This window comes from Anguilla rostrata, chromosome 16, assembly GCF_018555375.3.
Source record: "Anguilla rostrata isolate EN2019 chromosome 16, ASM1855537v3, whole genome shotgun sequence".
In the NCBI taxonomy this organism is placed as follows: Eukaryota; Metazoa; Chordata; class Actinopteri; order Anguilliformes; family Anguillidae; genus Anguilla; species Anguilla rostrata.
In genome coordinates this window covers 14,804,613-14,820,368 of record NC_057948.1, presented here as the reverse complement: position 1 = coordinate 14,820,368, position 15,756 = coordinate 14,804,613, and the positions used below count along the sequence as shown (strand labels likewise).

Below are 15,756 nucleotides of genomic sequence, written 5' to 3'. Positions count from 1 at the left end.
GTGTTTCTATGCTGCTATCCAATTAGAACCCAGTTTTAAATAATAACCCACCCCGGGAGGAGGCGGAGAAAGCGCTCTCACAAGTGTGGCGTCAGCGTGCAGCTGGTGAGTGAGGACAGAAAGAGAAAAAGAAAGCTACCGAGTATGTGCGCTTACAAATTGCTGCCTTTATGAAAATTAAACTGAATGAAATAGCGTGTAACCAAAATTGTAGGTTATTTTATCAATGTTATTTTTAAAATCCGGCGTAATATTCAAGCCTGATTTTATTCGTTTTGGATGGAAAGGCTTGGAGCATCCATGGTTCAGTTTAGGTGAATTTATTTTTTGCCATAGGCCTGCGGGTAGCCTAAATAATACTTTTTTGCAAAAATAACTTCATTGTAGAATGTAGGCAACTGATAAATGGCTTCAAACTGGAGTTGTATCGTTACTGTAACCTATAGTTTATGACATAGTTAAAATGTTAAGTAAACAAAGCCGGTGATCAGTCACATTTGCTTTGTAAACAGCACCGACCGTGTCGGATGCAACTATTGATTGATTTATCGTTCGTAACTACTCTACTGTGTTGAGAATTTATTAAGCGCCAAAAAGAACACGTCGCCTTTTGTGTTCGTATTCATATTTTTGAAATTGATCAATTGTTTTTGGTATAGATTTAATTATTGACATTCCTTACTGACAATAATTAATATAACGGTTGCGTAACAGTGATTCACCTTAGAGAGGTGGGAGTTGTTAAGCGAATAGACAAATTAACTTGTTGACGAGGACGAGGAGCATGCCGGGAGCAACGCATTCCTGAACGCATGTTCAGTGATGGTGGAGGAATTTGTTGACAAGTTAGAAGCCCAGCGTGGTTACCAATTGTCTCGAGCCCCGCTGGCATGGAAATATGTGTATCTTTTATGATGAACACAATTCCTAAAAACACTGATCTTCCGACCAGAACAATATTTAAAACTTGCCATTTAGTGTAATAATGCCTGCATTTTCTTCTAATTAAATTTATTTTATATAGCGCTTTTGACGAAGAACTGCCGCAAAGATGCTTCACAGAGAAACAGATGGAAAACTGGACAGAAACGTGAACCCCCAAGAAGCAAGCATGTGAGGTAAAAACTCCCAAGTGCTAGAATAATACTCAAACGGTAGAGAAAAATTCCCAAAGAGGAAGCAATCTCAGGAGGAACCTAGCTACGGAGTGGGCAGGGTGATGCATATGGGCCTGCAGGTTGGTGTCAAGGTGCTGGCCTGGAATGGTCCTCAGTTTAGTCTATTGCACACTTCTGGAGCCAGTTCAGTTCCTGCGTAGTTGTAACAGGGGTGGTATCTCACAGCAAGAGGATGTGCTCACTACACTAATTCTATAAAATAATAAATAAATATATACAGTATCTCATTTAATAGTTTCCAAAATACAATGTTCAGGGGGAAAGTAAGTGGACTACAATAGTATGTTTAATGAGGACACATTTCTATCTCAGTCTTTGTTCAAAAATGAATTTATTTTCTTTGGCCAGTTTTGATTTATCTACATACCTGACCGCATTGCACCTGTGAAATTTAAGGAGATTGGTGAGACGTAGAACAATTCCGTTCAATTGCCACTGAGTAGCGGAAGTGCTGAGGCCTTACATCTGGTAGTGAGCATGGTACTGCAGACCCCAGATCATTTTAACAGTGTGCCCAGAAGATAAAAAAACAAACTTTTAAAAATGTCATGATATACCTTGGAAATGGTGGTTGTTGCCGACTGTCACTTAACTAGATTTTAACTCTACACTTGCACTAAGCTACAGTATAGGTTTAAAAATAATACTAATTTAAAAAATTGGCAAAAACATAGAAAAAACCTAGGGCTTGACGTTAAGGTTTTTATTAAATACTTGGTTACTTGCATTGTCTAACGTGTCCCAATTAAAGTAATGAAATGTGAAATCTGCTAAACATGATACGTTGCCACATTTGTTTCCAGAAAAATAACTGGAAAAAACAAGCCAGATTTGCCTATTTTCTTCACCTTGAACAGTAGTCAGACACCTTACAAAATGTTTCAACAGTTAAAGTAATTACCTGTAAAACCATAATATATCCCTTTAGCTGACCATACTGTAGTTGCCTTTATCTGTTAGATATGAACACTGTACTGTTTGAAGATTTCATATTACCTGATTTTTCGCCACCAAGTGGACATTTTCCTGTACTACTTTGGCCTGCTGTACTGAATGTGCCTTTCTGCATGTGTTCCTGATTTTCAGGATCCCACAACCTAAAATAGGAATCAGAAGCTTTTGAAACTTCTATAAAATTGATGTCTTAGCTGACAGTTTTGAGATTTATAGTTGCTGGGTCTAACCATTTGAATCTAATAAATTAAATATATCAAACACAATATTTGTAAAGGAGCCACACAAGAGTCCCATAATGGTTAAAAAACCAAGTATTAAAAAAACACACTCAAGAACACTCAATGCAAATTAAAAATTTGTGAAATTAGATTTTTGAGTGGAATATCATTCTGTACTTGTCCCCCTACTGGTGGAAGTTCAGTACAGCAGATTACCTCACGTGACAGAAGACTCGTAGCTCAAGTAGTCGTCATTATGTACATGTTTATTGTAAACATTGTTTCTGTGTACTGACACACGTCTAGTCTACACAAAGTCAAGCAGGTGAGAATCAGAGTCAGCGGGGCCCTAGGTTATAGGTCTCTGCTGGGGGCTGCGGCCTTGCGTGCTGGCTGATCAAAGCCACATCGGTATCCCGCAGAGGATTCTGGGCAGGCGCACAGACCATCACCCACCTGAGTAGCAGGGGTCCGAGATCAATGAACAAAGCAAACCACAGCAGCACAGAGAGGAGTCCTCTCCTCTTACACCCCCACCCCCACCCTTTTCATCATGCCAGTGCGTCTCCATTAACTGATCACAGCAGCCCCTGCGGTTCTGTATCATGCTCGCCTGGTTGTTTTATTGCTGTGTTCAACTCTGTTAGCACTGGCATTACTGCTGGAAGTGGGTCGTGGTGTGTTTTAAGGCAAAAAAGAGAACCGGTTCTTAAACACTATTGCAGTGTTAATAAATCTGACTCTCTTCGTGGCAGGGGGTGGGGTGGGTTGGTGTGAGGGAGCACAGCATTTCTGCTGAAGGCCTGGACTTATATGCACTGTTTGCTTTGCTTTGTTCTGTGTATCATTATAATTAGCTTCTTAAAATGACAAAAATGCATCATTGTGCTTTTCTAAGGACATTCTCTAAAACAAATTGGTTGCAGTTGCCTTTCCATCGTAGGGGGGTGCCTTCCCATCAAACTCTGCAGGCAGGATGTCCGCATCAAACTCCTTGTAGTAGTTGTCCAGCTCATCACCATGAACGAAGACCTGTGGGTGAGAGAATGTAACTGTCTCTGCAGTACAGAAAGCCACAACACCACATGGCCCCTCCCCCTTACCCAGCAGTCTTACTGAGGGTCCTTACCCCTGGCCCCTCCCCATTGACACATTCCCCACACCCCCCATGCCACCCTTGCCCTGCCCCTTACCCTTTCCAGCAGCTTGCCCTTCATGAGGGGTTTGACCACATTGTAAGTGGTGGTGAAGTACCATGGCTGGTGGATGAAGTGCACAGCCTTAAACCGGGCTGGGAAAGAGTCCTGTTCACATGGAAGACACCAGAGAGAACCATGGTCACACCACAGGCTGTGTGTGCTGTACCTAAAGGTGGACTGTGTGAGTGGTCAGTGAAGAGAGTCTTTTTAGTATTTTCGTGATTTGTGTGGTTGGCCTAAGTGTCCTGTCAGCACCTGCAGCATGTCCACCATCTTCTTGAGTTCAGTGGGTTTGATTCCAGAGGCCTGCTGCATGGTGAAGCCCTTGAAGTTCTCAATGATGCAGAAGCCATTAATCTGGGTCTCCTCATTCTCCAGAAGATTCTCCAAGATCACACAATAAGCACGCAGGATCTGCACATACACACACATGCTGAAGTCATATTATCGACTCGAACACAAATACATGCATATGCACACTGTAATCATATAAGCAGACACACACAAAGTATATATGGGATGGACCTCATCGAAGGTGATCTCCTCGTAATCCCAGTTCTCGATGTTGAAGAGCAGCACCACACGTCCATATTTGTCACGACTGGGCAGGATCCCGGGGTACCCTGCCTCGATGGTACTACGCACAGCCTCTGGGGTCAGGTTCTCAAACAGCTCGGGGTACTGCTGCCGGAAACGCACATAACCTGCGGACCCACGTAGCCTCGTACTGTAATCATGACAACTGACGAGCGTCAACCCAAACCCCCAACAACTCTGTGTATTAGACAATGTACTACAGCTGTGAGAGACAATGCTCTACAGTTTGGTGAATTACAGTTCTGTATCAGACTAAATGATCTTCAGCAGGAGCGTCAAAATCCAGTCCTGGGGGCAGCAGGGTCCACAGATACAGTACTTGTGGTTCCATTTAATCAACAACCATTAGAGGCCTTGAGAACACTGTGCGTGGAGCTACCAATGAATCACTTGCGCTGAAACAGTCTGAAAGCCAGCACACACTGTGACCCTCCAGGACTGGGGTTTGACACCTCTGATCTACAGCATTGCATATTATGGTTAAATGGACGATAGCTTTTATCTATCTGAGACTAAAAAGTACGGTTTGCTATGTCTCTGTTCTTACCCTTCATGAGCTCGAAGGCTCGGGCCACGTCATATTTGCGGGCACGGACAAACCTCAGCAGCAGGCTATCGGGTTTGTCCCCAAACTTTTCCTGCACACCCTTGGCCAGGTCATCCCCTCCATCGGCCTTTTCTTTCATTATCCCCCGCAGCTCCTTCACTGCGGACACCTTCTTCTCTTCAGTCTCGTTCAGCTCGTCCTTCGCCTGTAGGGGCCACAGCATGAACGATTGCATTTGTGTGTGTGTGTGTGTGTGTACGAGCATCCAAGATAATGGCCTGTATGTGTGTGTCTGTGAGAGGGAAAGGTGCGACCGCTGGTTATACATCCTGAGAGCTTTTGTGATGTTCTGATGTTCATATTTTTCTCAGGGTCATTGATACATGCTGCCCCCTGTGGGCCATAATGGGTACACAGCGCGAAAGTGACATTCTGTGTTTGGTGAAATGGCCGTACCTTCTGAGCGGTGTGGTCTGGCAGTTTGGCACAGGGTCCGAACACGGGCCCGTGGTCCTTCACGGTCAGGTGCTCGAGTTTTGACCGCAGGGCCTGCTCCTCTTCCGACACCATGCGGAAAGTTCCGGTCTGTGGGGGAGGCATGGGTCCACGACCCGTTTAGCAGCGACACGTGAAACGGCTCACGCAGCTTTACGAACACGCTAATCTCCTGCCAGGGCTGGCGCTGCACCCCTCACAAACTGTACCCATTCAACAGGGCCATGTATGACTCTGGGGACCCTGCTAAGGCTCTCTGATTCAGATTAGGCAATCACTGTACTCCAGCCCCAACAATGAGTGCATTCAGCCCTGAGGGTCCTGCAACCGCCTTCTCAGGAGATTACACGTGAGATAAAGACCCCTGTTAGGCCCCACTGCACTGCAGCAGAGGGAACAACACGCTGATAATCCACTCATGGGGTGATTCATATCCACTGATTCGAAATCACAGTGTGATCGACAAATCAAACTTCACACAATGGTGAGCTGTAACATGTAGCCCATGCTAAAAAGCCATTTAAATCAAAGTTATATGAAACCATGCATGAAAAGCACTTACAGTAACAGCCATTTCTCCAGATTCTTACAGCAGCTTCACACAAGTACTGAGAAAAGAAAAATATTTTTTTTAGTGCAGAATATTGGGAACAATTTTCTCTACAGTCAGTTTACTCCACCCACCCCTCGACCCACAGTAATATACAGTAACCTTTTCACCATCAGCTCCTCCTGAGATTGTAGAACTTTGTCTACAGTTTCAGTCCTGCGGTATGATTGGATGATTGTATGGCTTTGTCCTGTGCTGTTATATAGTTGTGACCACCAAGTGAACCATATTTGGTTGTTTTAGGCGATTAATATTCAGTCCGTCACCTGAGCATAATTCAGGACAGTGAGCACAAAAACAGGCTGAGCACCCATGATTCTAAATTTCCAACCTTAAGCCAGCTCAATCAGCATTATCACAAGTTTACACCCAGACAACTGGGGATGTAAATACATAAACATACATTTATTAAACATAAATATCCTATCATGCACTTGAACATTCACTTTACATGTATTGAGTTGGTCTTAGAGCAACAAAATAGCTACCATAAAATAAAACCTAAATAAAAACTAAAACAGTCATTACGGGAAACAATGCTATGATAAACGCATTGTCATACATCTGAGTCAGTCTGATAGGGTCACATTAATACAGAGCAGTAACACTGATCAAACACTCTTCTGTTATTTATCACAGTTGATCAAACAGGAGAAAAACAAGAATCTAATGAATCAGTTTAGCAATGATCTGAAGCCTTGCTGTAAATCCACTCTTCGTTTTTTAATTATGACCGAAAAAGAAGCTCCTTAAATATGTCTTACACACTAGATTGTATATAGAGGAAATATTTTTCAAAACCTATAATTAAAATGTTTTAAATCTCTAGTGATGCAGTGACTCTTCCGGCCCATCGGGGGAGCTCACACACAGCCTGGTGCCTTAGAGCGAGACTGGAGCTTACCTTGCGCTGGCCAGGAGACGGGCAGAGCGGTAAGGCACAAGAGTGGTAGCGAGCTGAAAGGAGGTGTGAGGACCACAGTGGTGAGCCACCGATTTGTAGCGCCGGCCAGAGTGGGATTAGCCCGTCACACGGCTTAACTCAGAGCAGATTACGCATGCAATTAGGGGAGAGGCACGGCAACCGTGATCACCTTAGCCAATGGCAGTGTGGCTCAGGCCGCTTGCGCAGAGGAGGAGTCAGTGGGAGAGCACTCGATTGGAAGAGAGTAGAATGGTTTTTTTGGGGTTTTTTTTTTTTTTGGAGAGGGGCTGGGGGTTGCGTATGTACCAAGAGACTTGACTAAATTCCTGTGCTTATGAGAACAAATAAGAAATGACCATTGTCCAGTTCACGACCCGAGTCATGGAGGCTGAGCAAAGGAGTCTGTTCACATGGGAGCACACGTGCGCTTGATGAAACCGCAGTGTGTGTCCATCTTTCCCCCAACCCAAAGGTGCGGAGGTGAAGGCGAGGTCATTTCAGGACCCCCCCTCCCATCTGAACTGCCCACACTGGGGGGATTATAGGCCTCCCCTCTGTGTACCCATATTGGGACTGCGGTTTGTACTGAGTGTTATGCTTCAGGTCCTTGGGGCATATAACGCAGTGCAGAGTCCCACTACAACCCCCCTGCATTTTGGGGGATTCCTCCATCACTGCTCTCCTGGGGTCACCATAGACATCCCGGAGCCCGCAGCACGATCTGACCTGGCACAAGTTTCCCGCTGTTGCAACCAGGTAATCTGCAAATACGAGCCTTATCCCCTTAAAGAGGACCGTATGTTACGACAGCAGCCGGATCGCCACAACAATGCTGGGCTCTGTGCTGCGGGTTAGCCAGGCCATGCCCAGCTCTGCACCAGCCGCTCTGCTGCCGCGGCAATCGAACAGCGGACAATGGCTCTGTCAGGACAGTGGGGAATTGTTGATTCGTACACAAATTGCTGATGCAGGGTTTTGTGTAAACTTCGTCATCATGGTCACGGTTTGGTCTCTAATGGGTTAAGCGTGGACCCGTGAGGTAAACGCATCCTGAACCACACATGACATCACCCCTTTCATCTGTTTTAAAAGAGAGAATTGGGCCAAGCTGGGTTTGGAAATGTTTTGAAATCAGTCCAGAATCTGCAATCATGAAACTACATGTTTTACTTCCTGGCATTACTGTGAAGGCTCTCATTCAAGACCTGCAGCTGGTGGCATGGCTGTTTGTGCCCAAACTGCATCTACCAATGGCCAGAACTTCAGCGTTGATGTAGTCACTATTGCAGTTTTAAACCAAGATTTTGGCAAGACATTGATAGTCTCGTTGATTCCATTAGTTTATCCCAGTAAACAGTTTCACTACAGGTATAAAAATGCCACACTTCCTTTTATCAGCTGTTTCCAGTACCCATCCCAAACTCTTTAGCTTTTCTATTCGTTATCAGATGTGGAGTGGACGGAGTCAACATCCTCAACTTTACGGCCAGATGGGATATCCTCCTCAGACTCCAAACCCAAGGTAAGATGTATCAGATTGTGAGTTTGTGTCCTGTTAACTAATTTAATCTCACTTCATTGTGATTGTGACATTCTCTCCTGTTTGTTTTTAATATGTTAAATGCATTTTTAATTAAACATGTTATCTACCTTTGTTGTGTTGGTTTGTGCCCCATTGCGCAGAGGGTGATTTTCCAGGTGCTTTATTGTTTTATTAGTGAAATATTAAGGTTCAACTTAATTTTGTCTGGAAATAGAATGAAAACAGCAATACAAGTAGCACAGCAGTGCTATAATGCGCTTCCAGTTTTCCAGAAGCACATCACTGCTGTAATGCACTGCCTGTGTTCCAGAAGCACATCATTGCAGTAATGCACTGCCTGTGTTCCAGAAGCACATCTATGCACCCTTTTCGACATATGCTAATGCACTGCCTGTGTTCCAGAAGCTCTTCTATGCACGTTAGCTGTATGCTGTGTTCAGAGCACGCTTGCCGAAGCAATGCGAACCTGCCTGTGTTCCAGAAGCACAGCACTGCTGTAATGCACTGATGGTGTAATCTGTGAGGAGGGGTGGAAACACTCAGTAAGCACAAACACTCTTTTCTCTAAGACCCTGTCTGTGTCCAGGCTTATTAATTACTTAGTTACTTAATGTGTCAAGTTTAATTGTAGGAAAACCTACATACCCTCAGACAGGCCCACATGCAGGACCTGGCACAGTCAGTGGAAACACGTGCAGGCAGGCTACAGATTTCATTCTTGACACCCAGATCCATGCTTCCTGACCAAAAGGTTGAATTAATATAGTGTGTGTGGAATGGGGAATGATGTGTAATGAAAATCAATCTCAGGTATAAAGTACTCTTTGTTTTCTTTGTGTATACAACATCTGTGCAACACTGTCGAATGGTAGGGGGTTAGCTAGCACCATCAGTGCACATTCTTCTTCATGGACGGCTTTGAGCACCATAATCACTCAGATCAGTTTAATAAACCCTTTATTAACAGACTGGCAGAACACTGCAGACATGTTTCATATTTTAAAGGAGCACATCTGTCATTTAATCACAGATTCTACCCCGACTTGTGGGTGAAGTCACCTCCTCCTTTCCACTAGCAATGGACAATTACATCTTACTATATTAAATAATGTTTAAGTTATCACACATGAGAAAAATGACTCACAATACAAATCTGTAGCTTTAGGCATCACAGCAACATGCTGCAGTTCAGTGACATCACAGACCATCACATCTGCACTTGAGGTATGTAAATAATAATATTCATGTTCCTACTTATCAACGTCCCCCACAGCTGTGGCAATCACATTTCCCAGGGTGCTACGCAGGTCTACTTAGTGCTCATATCACCCAAATGCTTAAGTGGTGAGTTCAACAATTTCAGCACAAAGGCTTGTACCAAATCACAGCTTTTGAGTGTAGCATGATAATCATTCTCATCTCTGATGAGAAAAGCACCATCTTCCCACACAGTCCTAACAACAGCTCCCCACATTCCCTCAGTGATGAACCAGGGTCTGTTATGAGCTATCGTCCTCCTGTACCACGAACGCTAGCTCTTGTGTGCTAAGCAGCTGAGGTTGGCACAGCTGCTTAGCAACCATTGGCTCTTCAGTCTTCTGTCAGGTCTGCTGGCCAGTACTGGTCCTGCATGTAGTGACTGGCGGAGGACTCTGGCTCAGGGGACGGGCAAGCGTTCAGGTTCTGGCCTTTATTCAGGATGTCCTGCTCCCACTGCCCCTCTACCAGTTTGTACAGGTCCATTGAAGCCATTGCATCCTCCACCGAACTGTGCCCCCCTTTACCCATCTGAGGAGAGAAAGGCGAACAGTCACCGACCATGCTTCACTCGTTTATCTCACACTCGTCTAATCGCATCCATGAACAACATCCCAAACCACAGGCCTCTATTCACCTCATAATCATTTAAACGTTTTTCACGCTGTCCTCTCCTAAACATTATCAATATCCAGTTCAAATTTCATACAGAACCGAACAAAGGACTGGGCAAAAATATCCACTTGAAAATGAGCGCCCAAAGTTAACAGTGATGAAGACACAACAACTTCTATAAAACAGATCTTACTGATAACATGGACTTAATTTTTCTTCCTTACAGAAGTACACCTGTTTGCTGGGCAGAAGGCCATCTCACCTGGATGTTCCTGTTGAGCAGGGTCTTGGCCAGGTTCTTCAGTGAGATGCTGCCCCTAGCCGGCATGCCAGATAGCTGTCTGAGCAGACGTGTGCAGCAGGTGTCCCGGATCATGTGACTGGGGGGAATGAAGCCCAGCGCCCGGAAGTCATTGTGTAAGGCATGACCGACCAGAATCTTCCCCTTCAGAATCTGTAGTATCTGAAAACAAACTTAAGGCATCATCATCCAGAACACAGCAACACAACACTCTCCACAATCATTAGCAGCCTGTTTTACCTCTCCCCTGTGAAAAACACACTGTCTCACCTTTTCAGTCAATCAATAAGCACCGTCTCACCTCTCACCCCATCACTGAAATCCTATCTCATCCTTCCACTCCATGACTGACATCCATTCTTACCCTTCTACCCCCTCAGTGATGCCGTCTCACCCTTCTACATCACTGATGCCCTGCCTCACCCTTCTACTCCCTCACTGATGCCCTGTCTCACCCTTCTACTCCATAACTGATGCCCTGCCTCACCCTTCTACTCCATCACTGAAGCGGTCTCACCCTTCTACCCCCTCACTGATGCCCTGTCTCACCCTTCTACTCCCTCACTGATGCCCTGTCTCACCCTTCTACTTCCTCACTGATGCCCTGTCTCACCCTTCTACTTCCTCACTGATGCCCTCTCTTACCCTTCTACTCCATCACTGATCCCCTGTCTCACCTCTTTCCTGGCCTGCTGGAAGGGTACAGCATGCAGCAGGTGATGTGGGTAGATGCCACTCCAGCGGGTGCGGTAGTCGGTGACGGGTAGCAGGGGCTGGACATACTGGTCATACAGGACTTCGCCGTGGTAATTCACCAGGCTACATCGGGCCAGCTCACTGCAGCGGCCCTCGTGCCCCGTGCCGACCATCTCGCAGTCCATAGCCACCAGCTGAGCCGGTCCAATCCCAGCACACGGGGAGCTGCGGCCGCTGGTGGGGGGGCTGACCTCCGAAGAGAACCCGCTGTCCAGCTCCCACTGCTCACCGGCTGCGGTCCTCACCCTCTTGCTGGCTTTCCCAGCAGGGTCTGACCCCATCTCATGTCCTGTCTCTCTCTGGCCCCTGAGCATTAAGCACAGGTCTCTCCTCTTCGTCTTCAGAACTGTCATCTTCCTCAGTGCTTCCTTGTGACGCTCCACCCTCTGAATCTTGCTTGGAGTTCTCTTCTTGGCAGGGCCCATTATTCCCTGTGTGTCTGCCTCAAGGGAAGGGGAGGCAAAATGGCACGCAGTGCTCCGGGATACAGGCAAGGGGCTCTTCCGAAGCGGTTCCCCTCCGCTTCCGGTCCCTCCACAGTCGCTGACATTCGGTCTTTTCATGCCTGTGGAAATGACAGCTGCAGTGACACAGCTAGTTAACACGTGCACGCGAAAATGAATGAGCTAGGTACTTTGGACATGATACTCGCGGTGCAAAAATGACACTATTTACTCGTTTATGGAAACATTTAAAATGGCACCGCATGAATTATTTGAACCATTAAACTACCACAGAATATCGCTACGAACTGTTCCGCGAAAATTAGCTGGCGAATAAAATAAACTAACACAGAATAGTGAAATCATAAAGGTTTCCGTCTGTCACGGTATTCAAATTTGTTGTCCACATCTGAGATATAAAAGAGGAGAGCATATCTAACATCAGCTAACATATGCTAAGGCTGAAATTTAGATCGCCATTGTTAACCGAACCGGAACAGCACAAGCACGTTTTTTCCCCAAATATTCTTATATCTTGTCGTCCATTACAACTGTGATGTAAATTAAGAATATGTTTCTAATAGAACCAGTAACTATATCACTTCGCTAAGTATAAATAATGTCACCTTACCTTGCGGACACGTGGATACGGACTAGCTCTCAGCCAGGGAAGAACATGTCAAGGCATGTCGGCCAGTACTCGCACCTCGATTGGTCGGCGCAAAAACGCCACTCCCACTTGCGTGAAACTGAGACTAGTACATTGTGTCTGTTTATGGAACTGGTTCCGCTGCGCATATTTTCGCAGATCGGCATGTTATATTGATGGATGCTTGTGGAAACCATGGTTTCTATCGACGGAAACCAAAAATTAAAATTAAAAAAAGAGAAAACAATGAAGAACATAGTTTCATAACTGAATATGATACACCGATATAATACAGCGATTGGGCAGCCTAGCATACTATAGAGTTACTAAAATGAGAGAATACTGTATTTTCTTGCGGTTGTCATATATTCAAGACACGTCAAGTAATCCCGGTCATCACCATAACCATTTAAAAGATAAGCCTACAAGTTTTTATAAAAGTTTAGACAAAAATATTTTAAATATAAGAATGAACTGTGTTTGTAGAAATGAAGTGTAAAGGAAAATGATTTGTAAATGCATTTAAAGGTAGTCTGTAAAATCATCGTTATGATATATTTGGTATTGGAAGTTTATTAAGCAAATGTTTTAGCAATGTTTAGCAAATTCTGTGTTTATTTTCATTTGTTCTTCTCAATAGTGGGTTTTTTTTCATTGCCCCTAACCCTCTGCCTCACTGTGTATGGGGACAGTTAGCCTAGAACTGTGGTAAATCTGCATGGTACATGATGCAAGTACAGTTTAGATTTTACATCCATGTTAGCCCATTTCTATTTCTGTTTCTAACCCATTTGTTCTCCAACACTCAATCAGTGTCATTCATGTCATTCATTGATACAGTATCCAGGCCGTAAAAACACAGGAAAGTTAGTAACAGTCACCGTAATAGACATAATGTACAAGTAACAATGCAATTCATATTTCATAACTATAACCATTTAAAATTACATTACATTACATTACAGGCATTTGGCAGACGCTCTTATCCAGAGCGACGTACAACAAAGTGGATAACCATAACCAGGAACAAGTATGACGAAAACCCTAGAGAGAAGTACCGGTCCAAGTGCAGGGAACAAGTTAGCATAGTTCAACTTGGACCCTGAAGGTTAAACTGATTAACACTTTCACAACGAGAACGACAACAACGCAGTCTATGGAAAAAAATACAAGCAGTAGTTAAGACAGTTAATGCACCTAAGTCACCTACGAAACAGCTGCCTAGTTACAACCCTAAGCTTACAGTCATTTACAGGGGGGTAGGGAGGGATGGGGAGAGGTGCAGCCTGAAGAGGTGAGTCTTCAGTCGTCGCTTGAAATGGGTCAGTGTCTCAGCTGTTCTGACCCCCATTTGTTCTCCAATGCTCAATCAATATGATGAACACAATTTAGTGGAACTCACATCTTTATAATCTATACTTTCCCTCTGTTAGCATATGAGTGCAGTTAGCCTCATTACATTACATTACATTACAGGCATTTAGCAGACGCTCTTATCCAGAGCAACTTACACAACTTTTTACATAGCATTGTTACATTGTATCCATTTATACAGCTGGATATATACTGAAGCAATGCAGGTTAAGTACCTTGCTCAAGGGTACAACGGCAGTGTCCTACCCGGGAATCGAACCTGCGACCTTTCGGTTACAAGCCCAGTTCCTTACCCACTGTGCTACACTGCCGCCCTAGCCTCCATGCAGCATTCTCATTAACAGGCAGCATGTGATTGGAACAGTTAATCCTTCTCACATGCTCCCCTGTGTCATGTGCATGAAAAATACAAATCCATCAACAGGCAATGGGGTCCAAACACCAAAACCGGCTGTAATAATGGGGACATGTCATATGTTTTAATTATTTGGAAAGATTCCAGGCAGAAAAAAAGGGGGCGGCTCTAGAATGCTTCTCTTCTTGTTTATCTTGTTATTACTTCTCTCTAACTTGGCATTATTGACCCTGATGTGGACAAGTGCTTGCAGTACATTGTAGTCTTTGCAAAATTATTAATTAATTAATTCATCAAGAAGTAGAGTATCTTTGAACATTTGAGCAATACCTTGTGCACATGTTAGTTAAAATAGGTTTTTAGGGCATTCTTACCAATAGGTATGCCATTATGTAAAAAAGTTGTGTAAGTCGCTCTGGATAAGAGCGTCTGCTAAATGCCTGTAATGTAATGTAATGTAATTATGAAAAGTTGAGTAACCAATGGCCTGTTATACACTTACATAGAGGAATGCATGATACAAGAAGGTGATGTAAGAATCCTGGCCAGCTTCCAAGGACAAGCTACACAAGAGGGGAGGGCGAGGCAGCGTAGCATAACAGCATAATTACTGGGCTTGAAACCCAGTTCCTTAACCATTATTTAGGGTTATTTATTTTTAATCATTATACAAGGTCATAGGGTTGATTCCTAGGTGCTGCACTGCACTGTTTCAGTAAATATCCAGTTGTATGAATTCATTACATGTAAAGAATGGCAGCTGTCTGCTATATGCCTAAAATGTAATGCAATGGGTATGTGCATGTGTGGCAGTTAATTCAGTAAGGTAAGATGTATGTGTGTCCTGGTCACAGGGGTCTTTCACAGTTGGTAGAGTTGTGATTGAAGCCAGTGAACACGCTTCTAAAACTGCCCAAGAGGCCAAGGCCTCATCCTGTGCAAGGTTTCTGTATTTACAACTAGCAATTCTCTTCCAGATTTGCATGTATGTTGCACATTTTCCACAAAAAAACAGCATGGATATGTGCTTTATAAACATGTAATATATTGATATGTGTTTGGATATAGTGCTGTATTGATGTGTAATACAGTATATTGTGTATGCTTCAGTAAATATACAGTTACATTAATGTCTAATTTGTCGTGTATGGCCTGAGAATCTTTAACTTGGCAGTCGGCATATGCTATCCCAATATCATAGTATAAGGTACCTGTTGCCACCTAGTGTGGAGCTAACTTCATTATAATAATAGACTTGCAAGTAATGAGGGCTATTGAAACGTGGAGTTCAAAGACAGTCATATTGCTGGACTTTTAAACAGATATTCCATGTACTGGCCATAATGATTCTGCACAACCCTACCTGTCTTTTTTTTTTAGGGCTTTTTTTTTTTTGAGAAGGAGTTAGTACAGGGAATATCTGATCAAAACTTGGAATATTTCTTTGCATGAATCCTGACAGTAGATGATATCTTGTGAAATTTGTGCTGTGTCTGTGGTACTCAGAAACTGGTAGTTCAGGCTCGGCCTGGACCTATACCAAAATCTAATCAATTGGTCTTTGTTCCACTGGAAAATGTTGCAGCGTTTGATCTTCCATGCACTCTGTCACAATCACCAACTGTTCCTGTGTCTTGCTGTACCTAACAGGAACAGATCCTTTTTCTGTAGTCCTGCACATATGATGCATGCAACACGATATTTTCGGAACAATCTTGTTCTTTCCTGCCACTTGAT

At 44.0% G+C, this 15,756-nt stretch overlaps 2 protein-coding genes and 1 long non-coding RNA gene across 4 annotated transcripts; 1 reads left to right on the top strand and 2 right to left on the bottom strand.

Annotated features, from left to right (window-relative positions):
- Positions 1–12: 12 nt before the first annotated feature.
- On the top strand, positions 13–12,268 carry LOC135241519 (uncharacterized). Of its 2 annotated transcripts, none has more exons than XR_010326018.1 (4): positions 13–105; positions 1,025–1,118; positions 8,175–8,248; positions 10,368–12,268. It is a non-coding gene; the product is annotated as an uncharacterized LOC135241519 (long non-coding RNA). The 2 variants fall into 2 exon arrangements; XR_010326017.1 differs by having other exon boundaries at positions 86–142.
- rlbp1b (retinaldehyde binding protein 1b) lies at positions 2,605–6,821 on the bottom strand. The gene is made up of 8 exons (XM_064311999.1): positions 6,706–6,821; positions 5,754–5,799; positions 5,153–5,281; positions 4,697–4,901; positions 4,078–4,256; positions 3,808–3,966; positions 3,547–3,657; positions 2,605–3,385 (listed from the first exon to the last, which is right to left on the bottom strand). The coding sequence occupies exons 2-8, from the start codon at positions 5,763–5,765 to the stop codon at positions 3,260–3,262; spliced, it is 921 nt and encodes a 306-aa protein (XP_064168069.1). The 5' UTR covers positions 5,766–5,799; positions 6,706–6,821; the 3' UTR covers positions 2,605–3,259.
- isg20 (interferon stimulated exonuclease gene) lies at positions 9,210–12,402 on the bottom strand. Its single transcript, XM_064311998.1, has 4 exons — positions 12,273–12,402; positions 11,120–11,763; positions 10,404–10,604; positions 9,210–10,057 (listed from the first exon to the last, which is right to left on the bottom strand). Exons 2-4 carry the CDS (start codon positions 11,759–11,761, stop codon positions 9,860–9,862), a joined length of 1,041 nt encoding a protein of 346 aa, XP_064168068.1. The 5' UTR covers positions 11,762–11,763; positions 12,273–12,402; the 3' UTR covers positions 9,210–9,859.
- Positions 12,403–15,756: the final 3,354 nt, after the last annotated feature.

Excerpts from the sequence above, each read along its gene's own strand:
- rlbp1b (XM_064311999.1), bottom strand. Across the intron at positions 4,257-4,696 it reads AGCCTTCGAGCTCATGAAGG|GTTATGTGCGTTTCCGGCAG; the intron begins GTAAGAACAGAG and ends GTGGGTCCGCAG. Across the intron at positions 3,967-4,077 it reads AGGAGATCACCTTCGATGAG|ATCCTGCGTGCTTATTGTGT; the intron begins GTCCATCCCATA and ends GTGTATGTGCAG.
- isg20 (XM_064311998.1), bottom strand. The coding sequence starts at position 11,761 with ATGAAAAGACCGAATGTCAGCGACTGTGGAGGGACCGGAAGCGGAGGG. Across the intron at positions 10,605-11,119 it reads TCCAGCAGGCCAGGAAAGAG|ATACTACAGATTCTGAAGGG; the intron begins GTGAGACAGGGG and ends GTTTGTTTTCAG. Across the intron at positions 10,058-10,403 it reads TGCTCAACAGGAACATCCAG|ATGGGTAAAGGGGGGCACAG; the intron begins GTGAGATGGCCT and ends TTCTCTCCTCAG.